This window comes from Lynx rufus, unplaced genomic scaffold (assembly GCF_022079265.1).
Source record: "Lynx rufus isolate CCGP_SWC_20201006 ecotype Redwood Valley unplaced genomic scaffold, mLynRuf1.p SCAF_17, whole genome shotgun sequence".
In the NCBI taxonomy this organism is placed as follows: domain Eukaryota; kingdom Metazoa; phylum Chordata; class Mammalia; order Carnivora; family Felidae; genus Lynx; species Lynx rufus.
In genome coordinates this window covers 41951339-41971891 of record NW_025814831.1, presented here as the reverse complement: position 1 = coordinate 41971891, position 20553 = coordinate 41951339, and the positions used below count along the sequence as shown (strand labels likewise).

General features: G+C 40.2%; 1 protein-coding gene across 2 annotated transcripts in view; it reads right to left on the bottom strand.

Moving 5' to 3' along the window:
- Window positions 1–20225, bottom strand: part of CCDC175 (coiled-coil domain containing 175) — a 69748-nt gene extending 49523 nt beyond the window's left edge. The window contains exons 1-4 of one of the 2 annotated variants that reach the window (XM_047079563.1): window positions 19824–20225; window positions 15056–15178; window positions 6165–6274; window positions 2266–2347 (exon numbers count right to left, since the gene is read on the bottom strand). In XM_047079563.1, the coding sequence (XP_046935519.1) occupies window positions 2266–2347; window positions 6165–6274; window positions 15056–15178; window positions 19824–19991 (483 nt within the window). In that variant the 5' untranslated portion in view covers window positions 19992–20225. The remainder of the gene's footprint in view (window positions 1–2265; window positions 2348–6164; window positions 6275–15055; window positions 15179–19823) is intronic. The other variant, XM_047079564.1, reaches the window with a different exon arrangement.
- Between the last annotated feature and the right edge of the window lie 328 nt (window positions 20226–20553).

The following is a 20553-nucleotide window of genomic DNA, read 5'->3' as shown; positions in this document are numbered from 1 at the left end:
GACAAAAGATAGAAAACACGAAAGAGAGGGTAAAAAAACATAGAGGATGTGTTTATTAGCACAAATAATTGTATACACACATGTGCATACATATATATACAATTGGAGTCTCAAAGAGGAAAGGGAAGGAAATATGTGAGCAGATAACGGCTAAGAATTTTGCAGAACTTGCAAAATACAGCAATTTACAGATCTAAGCAGCCCAATAAATCCCAAAGCAGGAGAAATAAAAAGACAATGTGGACATATGATAGTGAAAGTGAATAAGTCAAAGGGAACAAAGAAGACCTAAAGTAAATGAGGTACACCACTTTCATGGATTGGAAGCCTTGATATTGTACGAATGTGACATTCTCCCCAAACTGATCTATAGATATAATGCAACCCCAGTCCAAATGCAAACAGGTTTTTTTGGCAGGACTTGACAGACTGACAGAAATTCAAAGGGCCGAGAACAGTGAAAGCAATCTTGAAGAACAAAGTGGAAGGATTTATACTGCTAACTATAAAGGCTTATGTTAAAAGCTGCTAATTACGAAAGTCTGGTTTTAATGTGAGGGGAGACAAGTCCAAAGGAACACAATAGAGAGTCCACAGATCTACACACATATTTACAATGTATTTATGATCTGCCGTTGATTTATGACAAACTTACCATTATAGTATAGCGCAGGAAAAGATGTTCTTTTCATTAAATGGTGCTAGATAATCTTATGGAAAAATATGAACCTTGACCACCATCTCACAGCATGTGCACACACGCGCGCGCACACGCGCACACACACACACACACACACACACACGGATTCCAGATGGCTTGTAGTCCTAAATGTGAAAGGGCAAACAATAAATCTTCTAGAAGATCATGAAATAATATCTTCATGACAAAGGACATAAAAACCAAAAAGGAAAAGATTGATAAACTGTACTTCATTGCAACTAATAAATTATACCCATCAAAAGATATGTATGTACATAAGGATTGTACATTTATATTGTGTGTACTGTTCTGTGTGTAATATCTTGTAATAAAAAAAATTAAAATAAAGTTAGAATAGAATTTCATCACTGAACTTGTCTCCTACACCTCATGAGAATTAAGATTGGCTGCCACCAAGAGTCCAGTGGAAATAGTAAATGGGTCAGAGCCCTGATCCCTTTGAAGCAGTCACTGACTTGAACTCACGGAATTTGGCTGACGGCTATGAATTAAAGCGAAACCCCTTTGCATTTGCCCTTTGAGCAAGTAAGCCATGCCAGTGTAGGGGTCCTGGATTTTCCAGACAGTTGGGGCCTGCAAACTTCGGAGCTATCATCTGAAGCCTGCCTGGCAGCTTCAGGAAATAAATGGAAAGGAAAAAGAAATCCTTTGCCCAGAAAATGAAAGACAACTTTAAAAACCAACCAACTGACCACCCAGCCAACCTACCAACCTTGTCTAGTTTCTGTCTTTCAGAATCTTCACAACTAAAGAAGCAGAGTAGGTCTAACCTGGAAGGAAGCCGTCCCTAATGCCGTTAGCTCATAACCAAATGGAAAGAATGTAACCGGTTCAAATCATTCTTATAGAAGAGATCCACAGTGTACTGTTTTATATTCTATTTGTCACGCAATAATATCTTATGAGCTATTACTTAATCAAGGCCCTTTTGTTGGACTTTAATTGTATCTTCCCCCTAATTTTTCAATTATTATAAGGAATGCTTTAGTGAATACCTTGTGGATAAATTTTGGTTTATACCCGTAGTTAAGTACTTATGATATTTCTTTTAACCAAAATTTAAAATGTCTAGAGAATTCTCCTGGATGCTAATCTGACTCAAATATTTCACTGCTTACTAAGCACAGTATGGGTTGCTAGACTTTACAGGTACCACACAACAGCGAGAGGGTCCCATTTTTTTCTAAATAATTCGGATGAAAAATACCCATTGATCTGGATATTTCTAATGTATTATAACCATAACCACATGAAAAGTTACCAAACAAAGATTCACTTTCACATAGACAATATTTGCTCTTTCATATATTTAAAATATTTGGGGAGGGGATAAAAATCTTTAAATCAATTACTGCAAATGATCATGATTATTATATTATATATATAATACATAATATATAGTATAATATATATTATTATATTACCATTATTATATCACGAAAAATCTACTTTTGGAAAATTTCACATTTCTTAAGTATATTTAAAATATTAACTAAAAATAAAAATGAATAATAATCTAAAAGGCGTAATTTCCATCTTCCTACCTGCTTTATCTTCTGCAAAATTTCATCTTTTTCAACACTAGATGAATCTTCCAGTTTTTCCTTGTTATTCATAAAAAAATGCCTATGATCAAAGGAAGCCAAACAGATTCATATTAGGGCATGTTTTCCAGTAAAGCCACATTTATTTATGACTCCAGAAACTTCCAGTCCCCATCTTCCTATACAACATATTTATGGGTATATTCACAAAACTAAGCAAAAATTTTTTTACTTGTTTGATGAATTAATACTTCCTTTATTTATTAAGAAGTAATTATTAAACACTTGTCCTCTGCAGGTATTATAGGTACTAGAGATACAGCACAGGTGAAGTCCCTGCCCTCATGGAAATTACACTCTAGTGAAGTAGAATATAAGCAAGTTATCAAAATAACAATAACAATTATTATTATTATTTCAGATAGTGTTAAGTGCTTTAAAGAACACAAAGTAGGGTGAAGGACAGAGAAATCCTGAGAGTGAGGGTATTATTGTAGATAGGTGGTAATGGAAGGCTTCTTGAGATGATCTGTGAAAGACCTGAATGATGAAAAGGAGCCAGATAGGTGAAGATCTGAACAAAGAGCTTTTCATGTAGAAGGAACAGTCAGTGATAATATCTTGAGTCAAGAACAAGTTTTGGGTATTTGGTGAAGAGACAATTATGAGAAAGTTGGAGAGGCAGACAGAGACTAGATCACGTAGGGTCTCAAGGACAAAGGAGAAGTTCAGATATCATTGTGAAGGGAACCAGGGGAGAATTTAAGCAGAGGAGAGACATGAACTGATTTACATCTTGTAAAGATGACTGTGGCTACTTAGTGGAGAAAGACAACAATACAGGAAGACAGACTATGTAGAAGGCTACAGCAGTGGTCAAGAAGAGAAAACGGTGGTTCAGACTAAAGTTGAAGTGGTGAAAGTAGTGAGAAATAGTTGGATCTGCCTTTGGATTTGGCTGGAGGTTGGGTTAGGGTTAGGTAGTGAGGAAAACAGGATTGATGCATGATTCCTAGGTTTTTGGCTAGATTAACTAGGTAAATGGCGATATGGAAGACTGACGGAAGAGCTGTTTCAAGGAGGTGGGAAATTAAGAGTTCCGTTTAGGACGTGTTATATTTGAGATATCTAACAGATATCCTTCAAACGGACAGGTCAAATATGCTGGAGACGTCAAATATGCATTTAGAACTCTGTGCTGGATATTTAATTTGGGAGTCATTGGGGTACAGAAGGTATATAACACCATAAGACTGGATCAAATCATGTATGGAGAGTATGAATAGAGAAGGGCTGAGAACTCCAAAATTTAGAGCCAGAGAGAAGAACTGGAACAAATAAAGGGCCCTAAAAAGGGGCAGTTTAGTGAGTGACATAAGAAAATATGATGTTTGGGAGGCCAAGAAAGTATTTCAAGAAGGTGGAAATGTGTCAAATTCCATTAAGAATTCAAGAACTGTAAGGAATAGGCTAAATCATTAACGTTTGGCAGTACAGGTCATCAGTAATCAGGAAAATATTGAAGTCATTTCAACCCTTCTAAAAAAGCATCTATAATTTTCATAGCCTTCTACACTGCAATGGTAAGTGTATACTCAGGGTCACAAATTGGATACCATTTATACACATTTAGTTTCCAACTTCCTGTGTGCTGAAAACTAGCTGAATGGTGAAGAAAGACCATACTCGGTTAGAAATGTAGGCACAGGATTTGCCTTTATTATGCAAACACATCATGCTGGACGTCAATAATAATAATGAATAAGGTTTAAACTATCAATGCTTCCTGTGGACTTGTGGAGCATTTATGTTCTCTCAACTGTCCACACACAGAATTTTAACTCATGTTTGAGTGATTTGTTTTTCCTCAATATTTGGACCTCAAAACATGTAACAAGCTTGGAAATTAAAGACTTTATGGGGGAAAAATAAAGTTTATTGATTAATAGGAAGATGAGTTTGTGCAAATTATTTTAGTTTATTGTATCATTTATTCTTAAAGAATCTTATGGACTATTATAAAACAACACTGTTTGGGGCACCTGGGTGGCTCAGTTGGTTAAGCGTCCAACTTCAGCTCAGGTCATGATCTCGCGGTCTGTGGGTTCGTGCCCCGCGTCGGGCTCTGTGCTGACAGCTCAGAGCCTGGAGCCTGTTTCAGATTCTATGTCTCCCTCTTTCTCTGACCCTCCCCTGTTCATGCTCTCTCTCTCTCTCTCTCTCTCTCTGTCTCAAAAATAAATAAATGTTAAAAAAAATAAATAAATAAAAAATAAATAAAAAATAAAACAACACTGTTTGACTCTTCAAATCTACCAACCAAGATTTAGGTGCCTTTTCTCACTTCCATAAATTGAGTAAATGAACTAAAGGAGAAAACAGAAAGAACGTAAGAATTTTCTTTCACTTTGCTTGGTAGTAAAGAAAAAAGGTATAGTTTTATTAGTAACAAAGGGGGTAACTGAAATCTTCAATCACCAAATTAACCAAATGCACTTTTCCTCACAGAGATTCCATATGAATGAAAACTCTTGAAAAGCTGGGATAAAAAAAAAAAAATGATGAGCCATTAAAAGTAGAAGATCAATGAATCCCCATTTCATTCTTGAATGTATATTTAAAACAAATTAGCTAACATGAAGACTACTTATCAATAAAACTTTATCAGTATAGCAAGTTTTTAAATCATAACTCCTAGAAATAACTGAAGACCTGATCTGTATCTTCCTCTATGATTATTTGCCTAGTTTTTCTTCAAAATATGCATGAACTAAAACTATTGAATCACTTTCAAAGAAAAAGATTTTTTTATTCTGAGTTTTAGTTGTAGTATGACTCGAGCTTTCATACTTCTTTTTAAAAAATTATTTATTTTTAAGTAAACTCTTTGCCCAACATGGACTCAAACTCACAACCCCAAGATCAAGAGTCACAGGCTCCACTGACTGAACCAGCCAGGCACCCCAAGATTTTATATTTTTAAATCTGGTACTGAGTGCAAAGATTATTGCCTATTTTATGGCCTGATGATGGTAGAATAGCACTGTACTGTTGGCAACCGCTGTTTTAGAAAACATATAAATCACAAAACATTTAATCCTACATAGAAATAAGCTATATTATAATGAGATTACACATGGGAAGTTACTTGCCTTTTGGGGAACCTACTAAGTCCAAAATTTGTCTTTTAAACTGCCAGCAGAATCTAGGGGAAGGCCTGGAAGCCATATTTGTACTACAAGACCCCACTCTTCCTGGTCAGAGCTGAGCCAAACACCTTCTGATGGGAAAAAAAATCTGGGAATTCTCCTGGGAGAAGTCTGTGGGCCAATCTCTAAAGATAGATGGACCTGTGACAGGTAACCTTTGAGGGTTTGGAATGGCCATGTTTAGCCATGGGCTCCCCAAGGAGAGAACATAGTATGTAGATAGAGAATGAAACATGGTTCCCAAAAGGAAGCAGAGACTGTTCCTTGGGATGGACAGATTTCCTTAAGTTTATGGTTCTAGTCCCACGGGTTTTGCCCTGAAATATCCTTGTATTTTTTTCAATAAGTTCTGTAAGTCCCCCTTGACTAAGAACCACAACTATCATAGCAACGGTAGGTGAACCTACAGGAGGTTCCACTAATGCCATCCCCTGGGGGCATATTTGTTTGTAGGGAATCAGGAACTAAAGTGGGGACAATTCATACAGGATTGTATCCTCCTCAATTTTTTCTCTTGATCATGTGGAAGACTGGTTAATTTCCAAACGAAGAGGTGGTTTTATAAAGCTGACAATTGCAAATTTTAGTAAATTAACAGAATATAGTTCTCAATCTAATATTAAAAAAAATTTTTAATGAAAAAATATAACATCTAGAAACGTTTTAGTAAAAATAAAGCATTGAACTTACATTTTATCCTCCAGGATCTTACAGGATTTCTTCATTTCTTCAATCTCTTGTTCCCAATGCCTTATTGATTCTTGTAGTTGTGCTATCTCTAAATTGTGATCACTAAGAACCTATTGATAATTCAATAAAATTATGGTATTCAATTGTCACCAAATGATTCATGGAAGTGTTCAATTCACTAAATATTCATGTATCACTTATTCAACTTTTACATTGGGGGTACCTTTAGCTAAGATAAAAAGCAATCATTAAAATTATTTATTCATAGAACAAACTTGGACGGAAATAATTCTGAAATCATCAGAAAAAAACCCTACAATTTTGGAGAGAGAGCAACCAAATATAGCAACAAGAATATGAAAACTATAAAAACAACTTTTAAGACATGAATTCATTTTGGCTACCTTTTAAAATAAGTCTAAACAAATCTGTATTTTCATAATCATTTTCAAAATATTCCAGGACATTAGAATGAGTATTATTTAAAAAAAAAAAAAAAAAGTAAAAACAAGTTACCTTAACTGACAAATATGCTCAGGTTAAGAGAAGTTTTCTTAATATTAATCAGTATTTTGGAAATGTAACAGCTGGGTGCTGTGGTAAAATATTAACATCATTTAAAAGAATGAAGTATTGGGGCACCTGGGTGGCGCAGTCGGTTGGGCGTCCGACTTCAGCCAGGTCACGATCTCGCGGTCCGGGAGTTCGAGCCCCGCGTCAGGCTCTGGGCTGATGGCTCAGAGCCTGGAGCCTGTTTCCGATTCTGTGTCTCCCTCTCTCTCTGCCCCTCCCCCGTTCATGCTCTGTCTCTCTCTGTCCCAAAAATAAATAAACGTTGAAAAAAAAATTTATAAAAAAAAAAATAAATAAAAGAATGAAGTATGAATAGAGAAAACTCCAAGTGGCACATGTGTTAACAATGCAGTTTTGGGATAAAGAAAGGGGGTGGCAAACAAATTAGAGCCTTGGGTCTGCACTACAGCTGTGAGGGAGAAATGGAAGGGAGAGAAAGTTCATCAAATTCCACTGCTCCCTGGCATGGAGTCACCACTCGCCTTCAGTCCCCCCTGCCCTGGGCATGTAGGCCACCTCAAGAATCACACACCATTATTCTTTTCTGGCAATATCACCTCAGCTTGACCGGGCTGCAGAGTCATCTAAAATGAAGACACCCCTGGAAGATTAACCTGGAATGTCCTGTTGTCTCAGTCCACAGCCAAAGGCTGTTTTCTAATCGTGGATGGTGAGAGTAACAACCCCAATAACCACCTTTACCAAATACAAAGCACTCAGCTAAAAGTCTTATGGGCATGACCTCACTTGAGCTTCTAGCCCTTTGAAGTAGGCAGTATTATCACCCCATTTTATAGGTGCGGAAACTTCAGGTTGATAGAGTTAAAAATGTGAACCCCAGTTCTCTGTGACACTCAAGTTTGTGCTTTAAACACTATTCTCGGGGATTCTGGGAAGATGGCGGCGTAGGAGGACGCTGGGTTCACCGCGCGTCCTGCTGATCACTTAGATTCCACCTACACCTGCCTAAATAACCCAGAAAACCGCCAGAGGATTAGCAGAACAGAGTCACCGGACCCAAGTGCAGACGAGAGGCCCACGGAAGAGGGTAGGAAGGGCGGCGAGGCGGTGCGCGCTCCACGGACTGGCGGGAGGGAGCCGGGGCGGAGGGGCGGCTCGCCGGCCAAGCAGAGCCCCCGAGTCCGGCTTGCAAAAGCGGAGGGGCCTGACGGACTGTGTTCCGACAGCAAGCGCGACTTAGCGTCTGGGAGGTCATAAGTTAACAGCTCTGCTCGGAAAGCGGGAAGGCTGGAGGACAAAGGGAGGGTGAGCTGCGGAGCCCCCAGACGACAGAGCTCAGTTTGGCGGGGAACAAAGGCGCTCGCCAGCGCCATCTCCCCCGCCCATCCCCCAGCCAAAATCCCAAAGGGAACCGGCTCCGGCCAGGGAAATTGCTCGCTCCGCGCGAACACCCAACTCTGTGCTTCTGCGGAGCCAAACCTCCGGCAGCGATCTGACTCCCTCCGGCTGCCACAGGGCCCCTCCTGAAGTGGATCACCTAAGGAGAAGCGAGCTAAGCCTGCCCCCCCTGCCGCCGTGCACCTTGCCTTCCCACCCCAGCTAATACGCCAGATCCCCAGCATCACAAGCCTGGCAGTGTGCAAGTAGCCCAGACGGGCCACGCCACCCCACAGTGAATCCCGCCCCTAGGAGAGGGGAAGAGAAGGCACACACCAGTCTGACTGTGGCCCCAGCGGTGGGCTGGGGGCAGACATCAGGTCGGACTGCGGCCCCGCCCACCAACTCCAGTTATACACCACAGCACAGGGGAAGTGCCCTGCAGGCCCTCACCACACCAGGGACTATCCAAAATGACCCAGCGGAAGAATTCCCCTCAGAAGAATCTCCAGGAAATAACAACAGCTAATGAGCTGATCAAAAAGGATTTAAATAATATAACAGAAAGTGAATTTAGAATAATAGTCATAAAATTAATCGCTGGGCTGGAAAACAGCATACAGGACAGCAGAGAATCTCTTGCTACAGACATCAGGGGACTAAGGAACAGTCACGAGGAGCTGAAAAACGCTTTAAAGGAAATGGAAAACAAAATGCAAACCACCACGGCTCGGATGGAAGAGGCAGAGGAGAGAATAGGTGAACTAGAAGATAAAGTTATGGAAAAAGAGGAAGCTGAGAAAAAGAGAGATAAAAAAATCCAGGAGTATGAGGGGAAAATTAGAGAACTAAGTGATACACTAAAAAGAAATAATATACGCATAATTGGTATCCCAGAGGAGGAAGAGAGAGGGAAAGGTGCTGAAGGGGTACTTGAAGAAATAATAGCTGAGAACTTCCCTGAACTGGGGAAGGAAAAAGGCATTGAAATCCAAGAGGCACAGAGAACTCCCTTCAGACGTAACTTGAATCGATCTTCTGCACGACATATCATAGTGAAACTGGCAAAATACAAGGATAAAGAGAAAATTCTGAAAGCAGCAAGGGGTAAACGTGCCCTCACATATAAAGGGAGACCTATAAGACTCGTGACTGATCTCTCTTTTGAAACTTGGCAGGCCAGAAAGAATTGGCACGAGATTTTCAGGGTGCTAGACAGCAAAAATATGCAGCCGAGAATCCTTTATCCAGCAAGTCTGTCATTTAGAATAGAAGGAGAGATAAAGGTCTTCCCAAACAAACAAAAACTGAAGGAATTTGTCACCACTAAACCAGCCCTACAAGAGATCCTAAGGGGGACCCTGTGAGACAAAGTACCAGAGACATCACTACAAGCATAAAACATACAGACATCACAATGACTCTAAACCCGTATCTTTCTATAATAACACTGAATGTAAATGGATTAAATGCGCCAACCAAAAGACATAGGGTATCAGAATGGATAAAAAAACAAGACCCATCTATTTGCTGTCTACAAGAGACTCATTTTAGACCTGAGGACACCTTTAGATTCAGAGTGAGGGGATGGAGAACTATTTATCATGCTACTGGAAGCCAGAAGAAAGCTGGAGTAGCCATACTTATATCAGACAAACTAGACTTTAAATTAAAGGCTGTAACAAGAGATGAAGAAGGACATTATATAATAGTTACAGGGTCTATCCATCAGGAAGAGCTAACAATTATAAATGTCTATGCGCCGAATACCGGAGCCCCCAAATATATAAAACAATTACTCATAAACAGAAGCAACCTTATTGATAAGAATGTGGTCATTGCAGGGGACTTTAACACCCCACTTACAGAAATGGATAGATCATCTAGACACACGGTCAATAAAGAAACAAGGGCCCTGAATGAGACACTGGATCAGATGGACTTGACAGATATATTTAGAACTCTGCATCCCAAAGCAACAGAATATACTTTCTTCTCGAGTGCACATGGAACATTCTCCAAGATAGATCATATACTGGGTCACAAAACAGCCCTTCATAAGTTTACAAGAATTGAAATTATACCATGCATACTTTCAGACCACAATGCTATGAAGCTTGAAATCAACCACAGGAAAAAGTCTGGAAAACCTCCAAAAGCATGGAGGTTAAAGAACACCCTACTAACGAATGAGTGGGTCAACCAGGCAATTAGAGAAGAAATCAAAAAATATATGGAAACAAACGAAAATGAAAATACAACAATCCAAACGCTTTGGGACGCAGCGAAGGCAGTCCTGAGAGGAAAATACATTGCAATCCAGGCCTATCTCAAGAAACTAGAAAAATCCCAAATACAAAATCTAACAGCACACCTAAAGGAAATAGAAGCAGAACAGCAAAGGCAGCCTAAACCCAGCAGAAGAAGAGAAATAATAAAGATCAGAGCAGAAATAAACAATATAGAATCTAAAAAAACTGTAGAGCAGATCAACGAAACCAAGAGTTGGTTTTTTGAAAAAATAAACAAAATTGACAAACCGCTAGCCAGGCTTCTCAAAAAGAAAAGGGAGATGACCCAAATAGATAAAATCATGAATGAAAATGGAATGATTACAACCAATCCCTCAGAGATACAAACAATTATCAGGGAATACTATGAAAAATTATATGCCAACAAATTGGACAACCTGGAAGAAATGGACAAATTCCTGAACACCCACACTCTTCCAAAACTCAATCAGGAGGAAATAGAAAGCTTGAACAGACCCATAACCAGCGAAGAAATTGAATCGGTTATCAAAAATCTCCCAACAAATAAGAGTCCAGGACCAGATGGCTTCCCAGGGGAGTTCTACCAGACGTTTAAAGCAGAGATAATACCTATCCTTCTCAAGCTATTCCAAGAAATAGAAAGGGAAGGAAAACTTCCAGACTCATTCTATGAAGCCAGTATTACTTTGATTCCTAAACCAGACAGAGACCCAGTAAAAAAAGAGAACTACAGGCCAATATCCCTGATGAATATGGATGCCAAAATTCTCAATAAGATACTAGCAAATCGAATTCAACAGCATATAAAAAGAATTATTCACCATGATCAAGTGGGATTCATTCCTGGGATGCAGGGCTGGTTCAACATTCGCAAATCAATCAACGTGATACATCACATTAACAAAAAAAAAGAGAAGAATCATATGATCCTGTCAATCGATGCAGAAAAGGCCTTTGACAAAATCCAGCACCCTTTCTTAATAAAAACCCTTGAGAAAGTCGGGATAGAAGGAACATACTTAAAGATCATCAAAGCCATTTATGAAAAGCCCACAGCTAACATCATCCTCAATGGGGAAAAACTGAGAGCTTTTTCCCTGAGATCAGGAACACGACAGGGATGCCCACTCTCACCGTTGTTGTTTAACATAGTGCTGGAAGTTCTAGCATCAGCAATCAGACAACAAAAGGAAATCAAAGGCATCAAAATTGGCAAAGATGAAGTCAAGCTTTCGCTTTTTGCAGATGACATGATATTATACATGGAAAATCCGATAGACTCCACCAAAAGTCTGCTAGAACTGATACATGAATTCAGCAAAGTTGCAGGATACAAAATCAATGTACAGAAATCAGTTGCATTCTTATACACTAACAATGAAGCCACAGAAAGACAAATAAAGAAACTGATCCCATTCACAATTGCACCAAGAAGCATAAAATACCTAGGAATAAATCTAACCAAAGATGTAAAGGATCTGTATGCTGAAAACTATAGAAAGCTTATGAAGGCAATTGAAGAAGATTTAAAGAAATGGAAAGACATTCCCTGCTCATGGATTGGAAAAATAAATATTGTCAAAATGTCAATACTACCCAAAGCTATCTACACATTCAATGCAATCCCAATCAAAATTGCACCAGCATTCTTCTCGAAACTAGAACAAGCAATCCTAAAATTCATATGGAACCACAAAAGGCCCCGAATAGCCAAAGGAATTTTGAAGAAGACCAAAGCAGGAGGCATCACAATCCCAGACTTCAGCCTCTACTACAAAGCTGTCATCATCAAGACAGCATGGTATTGGCACAAAAACAGACACACAGACCAATGGAATAGAATAGAAACCCCAGAACTAGACCCACAAACATATGGCCAACTCATCTTTGACAAAGCAGGAAAGAACATCCAATGGAAAAAAGACAGCCTCTTTAACAAATGGTGCTGGGAGAACTGGACAGCAACATGCAGAAGGTTGAAACTAGACCACTTTCTCACACCATTTACAAAAATAAACTCAAAATGGATAAAGAACCTAAATGTGAGACAGGAAACCATCAGAACCTTAGAGGAGAAAGCAGGAAAAGACCTCTCTGACCTCAGCCGTAGCAATCTCTTACTCGACACATCCCCAAAGGCAAGGGAATTAAAAGCAAAAGTGAATTACTGGGACCTTATGAAGATAAAAAGCTTCTGCACAGCAAAGGAAACAACCAACAAAACTAAAAGGCAACCAACGGAATGGGAAAAGATATTTGCAAATGACATATCGGACAAAGGGCTAGTATCTAAAATCTATAAAGAGCTCACCAAACTCCACACACGAAAAACAAATAACCCAGTGAAGAAATGGGCAGAAAACATGAATAGACACTTCTCCAAAGAAGACATCCAGATGGCCAACAGGCACATGAAAAGATGTTCAGCGTCGCTCCTTATCAGGGAAATACAAATCAAAACCACACTCAGGTATCACCTCACGCCAGTCAGAGTGGCCAAAATGAACAAATCAGGAGACTATAGATGCTGGAGAGGATGTGGAGAAACGGGAACCCTCTTGCACTGTTGGTGGGAATGCAAATTGGTGCAGCCGCTCTGGAAAGCAGTGTGGAGGTTCCTCAGAAAATTAAAAATAGACCTACCCTATGACCCAGCAATAGCACTGCTAGGAATCTACCCAAGGGATACAGGAGTACTGATGCATAGGGGCACTTGTACCCCAATGTTCATAGCAGCACTCTCAACAATAGCCAAATTATGGAAAGAGCCTAAATGTCCATCAACTGATGAATGGATAAAGAAATTGTGGTTTATATACACAATGGAATACTACGTGGCAATGAGAAAAAATGAAATATGGCCTTTTGTAGCAACGTGGATGGAACTGGAGAGTGTGATGCTAAGTGAAATAAGCCATACAGAGAAAGACAGATACCATATGGTTTCACTCCTATGTGGATCCTGAGAAACTTAACAGGAACCCATGGGGGAGGGGAAGGAAAAAAAAAAAAAAAAAAAAAGGACGTTAGAGTGGGAGAGAGCCATAGCATAAGAGACTGTTAAAAACTGAGAACAAACTGAGGGTTGATGGGGGGTGGGAGGGAGGGGCGGGTGGGTGATGGGTATTGAGGAGGGCACCTTTTGGGATGAGCACTGGGTGTTGTATGGAAACCAATTTGTCAATAAACTTCATATAAAAAAAAAAAACACTATTCTCCTGCAGTAAAGTGGAGTTAGGGTGGGCATGTTGGCTTATGGGAGGTGGCGATGACGCTGGAGGTGAGTTTATCCTTGCCATCTTCTAGCCTTGCATAATTTGGTCTTAGAGATCTTTGGAGCACAGGTGAAGGAATATATACTGTGTCTTCCCAATTGAGTTGATGGAGTACCTGACTCATGACCTATGAGATGCAAACAAAGGCAGGAGCTTGGGCCTGCAGATAAAGTCTATCTGATATAACCCTTCTGTTCTCCTTTGAATCTAGCCTCACTCATGCTTGCTTACTATACAGATATTTGAAAAACAGATAATGATTATTTATCTATCTACTGATTTATTTATTGCACCTGCATGCAAGAGTGGGGGAGAGGCAGAAGCGGGGAGAGAGACTCCTAAGAAGCCTCCACGCCCAGCACACAGCCTAATGACCTGGACCCAATCCCACGACCCTGGGATCGTGACCTATGCCAAAATCAAGATTTGGAGGCTTAACTGACTGAGCTGCCCAGGCACCCCAATGATCTTAAAAAACACATACTGGGGAGAAATTTTGATTCTACTAATATTCTGTAATTGGATATCATAATAGACACACTGTAACTAAGATAATCAGAATGATCAGAACCACTCTATAAAAAATATAAGGGAAGTAGCTGAGTATTCTGATGAGAAGTGTGATGTTTCTGGTAAGAAATGTGATGACTGTTGCCCCATATAGTTTTACATGTAATTCTCAATACAGATAGAAGAAATACACCAAAGACTCGTTAATTCAACTAATTGCAATAGAAGATTAGCAGGCATTTCTGTTTTAATTAACACAGAAGGGGTATTATCATTACCCTCTTCTATTAGAACCATCTGAATAAGCTTCAGTTTTCTTATCTTTAAAATAAGGATAATCCTCACAAAACATTTATGAGGGCTGGTTTTCAATCAATGTTATCAATTTTAAAAAATAGAAGCACAGAGCTCTGAAGTATTTTCTACTTCATACGAATAGTCCCCTTTCCACATTAATGCTCCTGTAGCCAATATAAATCAAAAGCCTAAGCTGTTTTATTATCACACATTCAGAATTAAGGAATTTGCCCATGGCTATTCATTTTGTTATGTAAAATAAGACAATCTCATGGAGATGTTATATATGGTTCTGTATGCACCTGGTCAGTTCTGTGTGCATTTTAAAAACCCATTTTTACAGTATTCTGGTCCATCGAATGCAGTTTGTACCTAAGGTAATTCAAGCTTCCTTCTTCTGACCATATTCCCAAAGAAAAAACACAATCGCACTATACCATTTTAAATAAAGTGTCAGAAAACCTTAGCACGCCGAAAACATTCTCTCAGAATGGCATGCAGATAGATTAAAATCAGCTCCTTTAAAAAAGCACCTGCTGCTGGTTATATTTAAGACAGTGTATATATATATATATATCAAGGTGCCCTGGACAGGCCTGGAGAGACATAGTTTAGTCTTTCTTACCACTGTCCTGGTACTAACTGTTTCTCTCATTTTTGACACTTTAAGTTTTAATGTATCCAATTCTTTCTTCTTTTGATAAGTATCCTTTCTCTTCAATTCACAGAGTTTTTTATATTCCTCAATCTGTAGTGATATACAGAATAAGCCAGTCAAAAAGCTTATGAGAACAACAAAGTTTAGACAATCTTTTTATTTTGTCAACCTAATTCATACTCAATCTAAGTATACCATAGTCAGTCTATCAACAACAAAATGCACGCGCGCACACACACACACACACACACACCCCAAACAAAAAAAGAAAGAAACCAACCCAGGGTTTGCTTGTTTTGCAACATCACAGGAAGAGTACTGAACTACAAGTAACTGTAATCAGTAACAGTAATGTCGAAACAGTAAATTTATAAGAGTAATAAGACAATGATCATTAATAGCAAATTATAAAAGCAACAGCCATTGTAGCAATTTGCTAGTAAAACACCTTAGCAATGGTCACCAGATTTATAGTGAGCTAATAAGATCAGGAAAGTCAAAGAAAGAAAATGAAGAACTGCCTGAATTCACATTTTTTTAATGGGAAAGAAAACGGACTAAAAATAGAGTCAACAAAATCACTGGAGACTGGGCAGCACGCAGTCTTGGACAACATCTTACCATTTTACGAAGATGAAACATATTCTGATTACTTGTCAGACCCAATGAAGTAAGTCATCTTCTTATCAAAATCAAATATATCAATGCTGGGAAAGCAAGCTGGTGCAGCCACTCTGGCCAACAGTATGGAGGTTCCTCAAGAAACTAAAAATAGAACTACCCTACGACCCAGCAATTGCACTACTAGGTATTTATCCACAGGATACAGGTGTGCTGTTTCAAAGGGACACACGCACCCCCACGTTTATAGCAGCACTATCAACAATAGCCAAAGTATGGAAAGAGCCCAAATGTCCATCGATGGATGAATGGATAAAGAAGATGTGTATATATATACACATACACACACACAATGGAGTATTACTCGGCAATCAAAAAGAATGAAATCTTGCCATTTGCAACTACGTGGATGGAACTGGAGGGTGTTATGCTAAATGAAATTAGTCAGAGAAAGACAAAAACCATATGACTTTACTCATATGAGGACTTTAAGGGACTAAACAGATGAACATAAGGGAAACAGAAATAATATAAAAATAGGGAGGGGGACAAAACAGATATGGAGAACATAAATATGGAGACATAACATAAATATGGAGAACAAACTGAGGGTTACTGGAGGGGTTGTATGGGGGGGGCGTGGGCTAAATGGGTAAGGGGCACTAAGGAATCTACTCCTGAAGTCATTGTTGCACTATATGCTCATTTGGATGTAAATTTTAAAAAATAAAAAGTAAAATTAAAAAAATATATATATCAATGCATTTTTTTGGCAAAATGAATTATCAAGAACAAGGTAACTAACTGAGTCGTGAGGCCTGAGAAGGCATATTCAACTCTGTATTAAAGAGTTATGACAATGTATGTTTGGGTGGCTTTCTGTCAAAGCTATCAGCCATTGCACCCGAAGTGTCTTGTGAATGAACATGACCATTGTCAATTATCTCAGCACCAGGGCACAGGTGCATATGAATGGAACCTTGTGATTAATACATTTTGTTGAAAATTGGAATTCTGTGTTTATTCTTTGGCCTAGGCCTTCTCCCAAGGTCTTGCAATCTCAGAAACAGTATTGGCAAAAAATATTTTGTTTTGTGTAAGGGGAGAGCTTACGATTTGTAGACTCTGACAGCTTTAATAGTTTTTTCTTTCTTGTAGGAAGTAAAGGAAGTTAACAGGTTGTTACCATAGCCTATCATGTGCCTTTAGTGAACAATGGTGGTTGACTCCATAATATCCACCCCACTTGGTCTATCCCACTGGCACACGGCACTCCCTTAGGATCCATTATTGTTCGAGGGGTGGGTGCTGTCATGACCTGGCCAGATCAGACACAGCAAGGAGACTTATGGTCTTTGGTGGGAGAAGATTTTCCTGTTTCTACTTGAATAAGGAAGCATACAACCCAGTTGTTATTGGTGGCCATCTTATGACCACGAACACAGCCAGCCTTAAGATGAGGGATGGAGGAGAGGAGGGATGAGCCACTAAATTAACTAGTCTTGGAGGCTGCCCTCTACCTTGGGAATTCCTACTGTGTGAGATAATAAGTGTTCTATTTAAGACAGATTTGAGTTAGGGCTTCTGCTATTTGCATCTGAAAGTATCTCTTTTTAATGTCTATTTACTTATTTTGAGAGAGAGAGAGAGAGAGAGAGCGGAAGAGGGGCAGGCAGAAAAAGAGAGGGAGAGAGAAAATCTGAAGCAGGCTCCATGCTGTCAGCACAGAGCCAGATGTGAGGCTCGAACTCACAAACTTGGGAGATCATGACCTGAGCTGAAATCAAGAGTCAATGCTTAACCAATGGAGCCACGCAGGTGTCCCTGCATCTGAACGTATCTTAACTGGTGCCCTTTTCCAGGGAGATAGACCAAAGGTAGGCAACTTCTAGTAGTGGGCCCCAAATCTAGCAACCTGTTGTTGTAAAACTGCTCTCAGTCATTTAAGTACCGTTCCTTTCATGCTAAAATAGCAGAGTTGAGTAGTTGTGACAGAGAGGGCCCACAAACCCCTAATATTTCCTATCTGGCCCTTTTCAGAAAAAGTGTGTGGATCTCTGAGAAAGACTAGTCACATATGGAAGAACAATGTGTCATGCTTGCAAATTCCCTAACTGAAGCCCCCCTGGGTTTCCTTTCTTGTGTTTTAGCATTTACATTAAAGAACAGGAAGGGAGGCACCTGGGTAGCTCAGTCAATTGAGCATCTGACTTCAGCTCAGGTCATGATCTCACGGTTAGTGAGTTTGATCCCGGGGTTGGGCTCTGTGCTGAAGGCTCAGAGCCTGGAGCCTGCTTCGGATTCTGGATTCTGGAGCCTGCTTCGGATTCTCTCTCTGCCCCTCCCCCACTGTGTCTGTCTGTCTGTGTCTCTGTCTCCCTCTCAAAAATGAATAAACATTAAAAAAAAAAAAAAAGAACAGGAAGGTGGAAACACTTCCCCTTAAGGCTGAAAATGAAGTTAGAAACTCATTCATTCAATACATATTATAGAGTGCCTATCATGCGTGTGGTGCTTGGATACAGCAGTGAATTAAAGCCACAATCCCTGCCCCATGGAGCCTAAAAAGATCCAGGGAACTCAGCTTTTACAAATTCTGTTTAGCAGCTATAGACTGCCAGAAAGACTCCTTGCCAGCTACTCCAAAAAGTGCCCATTCCAAAGATGACAAGGGCTAAGCTGTCTATAGTTGAGAAATTCCATGGTTTTAGTGTAAAACTATTTCTGAAGATATAGGTGTTTTGAAGGATAAAGAAGCTAAGACCTGATTGGAATTTATGAATAGTCCAAGTCTTTTTTTTTTTTTACATTTATTCATTTTTTGAGAGACAGAGAGAGACAGAGCACAAGCAGGAGAGGGGCAGAGAGAGGAAGACACAGAATCCGAAGCAGGCTCCAGTCTCCAAGCTGTCAGCACAGAGCCCCACACGAGGCTGGAACTAACAAACCGCGAGATCATGACCCAAGCGGAAGTCGGACGCTTAACCGACTGAGCCACCCGGGCGCCCCAATAGTCCAAGTCTTATCAGAGAATCGTCACTGTAAGAACCATATGTTGGCCACTGCCAGAATGTATTCCACTAGATTTTAACTAAGACTCAAGAAAGGCAATTTAACAAATCTTCCAACTTTCCTTCCAGCAGGGCTATGAGCCCTGGCCAATTTTCTGCATTAAGTTATGCCCGTTCCCGTGATGCACAGGGAAGAGGCAGGAACTCAACAGCAATTCTCATCAGGAGCTAGGCGACCACACCTGGGGGATAAGGAAGACTACTAGAACACTTCCTATAGAGATAGGCCTGCCTCTCCTGGGGTAACTGGAGCAGAACAGAGAGGAACGATCACAAGCCATTCTGATGGTGAATTTTAATTAACACAGTCTAGCAGACAACAAAATGCAATAGTTATTCTCACTCCACCCTCCCAATACTGCTAATCTCAAAATTCTCTTAAAAAATTTTTTTAATATTTATTTTTTTAAGAGAAAGACGGCATGAGCAGGAGAGGCAGAGAGAGGGAAATACAGAATCCAAAGCAGGCAACGCTCTGAACCGTCAGCCCAGAGCCTGACGCGGGGCTCAAACTCGCGAACCATGAGATCATGACCTAAGCTGAAGTCTGTGCTTAACCGACAGAGCCACCACCCAGGTGCCTTCAAAATACTCTTTTCTGCTGAGCCTTGGGTTCTGCCTCACCCCTCTGCAGGCTGCTGTGCTCAGATTCATTCAGTAGGAGCTGAAGCCTCCGTCAGGGCTGAACTCCCTCCCCAGTCCTGTCCATAGAGACATGGCCTCAGAACGGTCAGAGGCAACGAGATGCCATGGAGACAAACTCCTTGTCCCCATAGGGCCACATATGAGCAAGGGGCCACCCCAGTGTTACAAATCCTGTCACTCATAATCTTTCCCATGAGCTGAGATGCTATGACACGTCAGTGTCTTCCACAGGGGGCTCCACTGTGCTTGGGTCTCTGCTCTAGTCCCATCCCAGTGTTCACAGCAGATACCACACAGAACGCTTGCTAGCCTTGAGAACACGTAAATGATTTCCCCTTTCCTGCCTGCGATTCTGTACAATTCTGTATTTTTTTAAAAAAGGAAATGGCGTCACTTACCTCTTGATTCAATTTTTGTTTTCTTGCCAAATATTTCGCTTTTTCTTTTTCCATTTGTTCCTGTATTTCTTTGAGACGTTGCTTTTGGAATTCTAACTCTTTTTTCTCCGAGCTTATTTTGGTGTAAGTCTCATTGATGTAAACAGTGACAGCAGCTTTTTCTTCCATCGTGTGGTTGAGTGACAGCACCAACTTTTCGTGCCTCCTTGCCAGCTCCTCTTGCTGTTCACTAGGAGGAAAGAACTATTCATGGCCCCAAACGTACGGCTTTGAGGAAAGGAATTTAAAGTCTGTTCGCTGAGATGACCACCACAGAGAGGGAAATTGTAAGGCAGGCTTATTTTAGAGGTGTATTTGTGACTACCTAAACTTGGTTGAGAGGAGGACAAAGGGAACCACAAGACAAATGTCAATCTTGCAACTGTTTACCGCTGCAGAAATGTCATGTGGTCCTACCTCACCCCCCACCCCCCACCCCTACATACCAGGAAATAACTATGGGTTATTTTCATTTCAAGTGTACAGAGATTCAAAAACAGTTTTGAACAGATGAATGGAATCTGACCAAATGGCTTGATATGTAGCATTGCCATAACTATCTTACCCCGAGACATCCAGTTAAGTCAAAGGAAGATAAACCTCTCACCATCCCCTCCAGCCACCTTCTTAACGCCATTGTCCTGCACGAAGGACCCAGGAGAAAGCGAGCCTTCCTCTGACAGACAGGAGT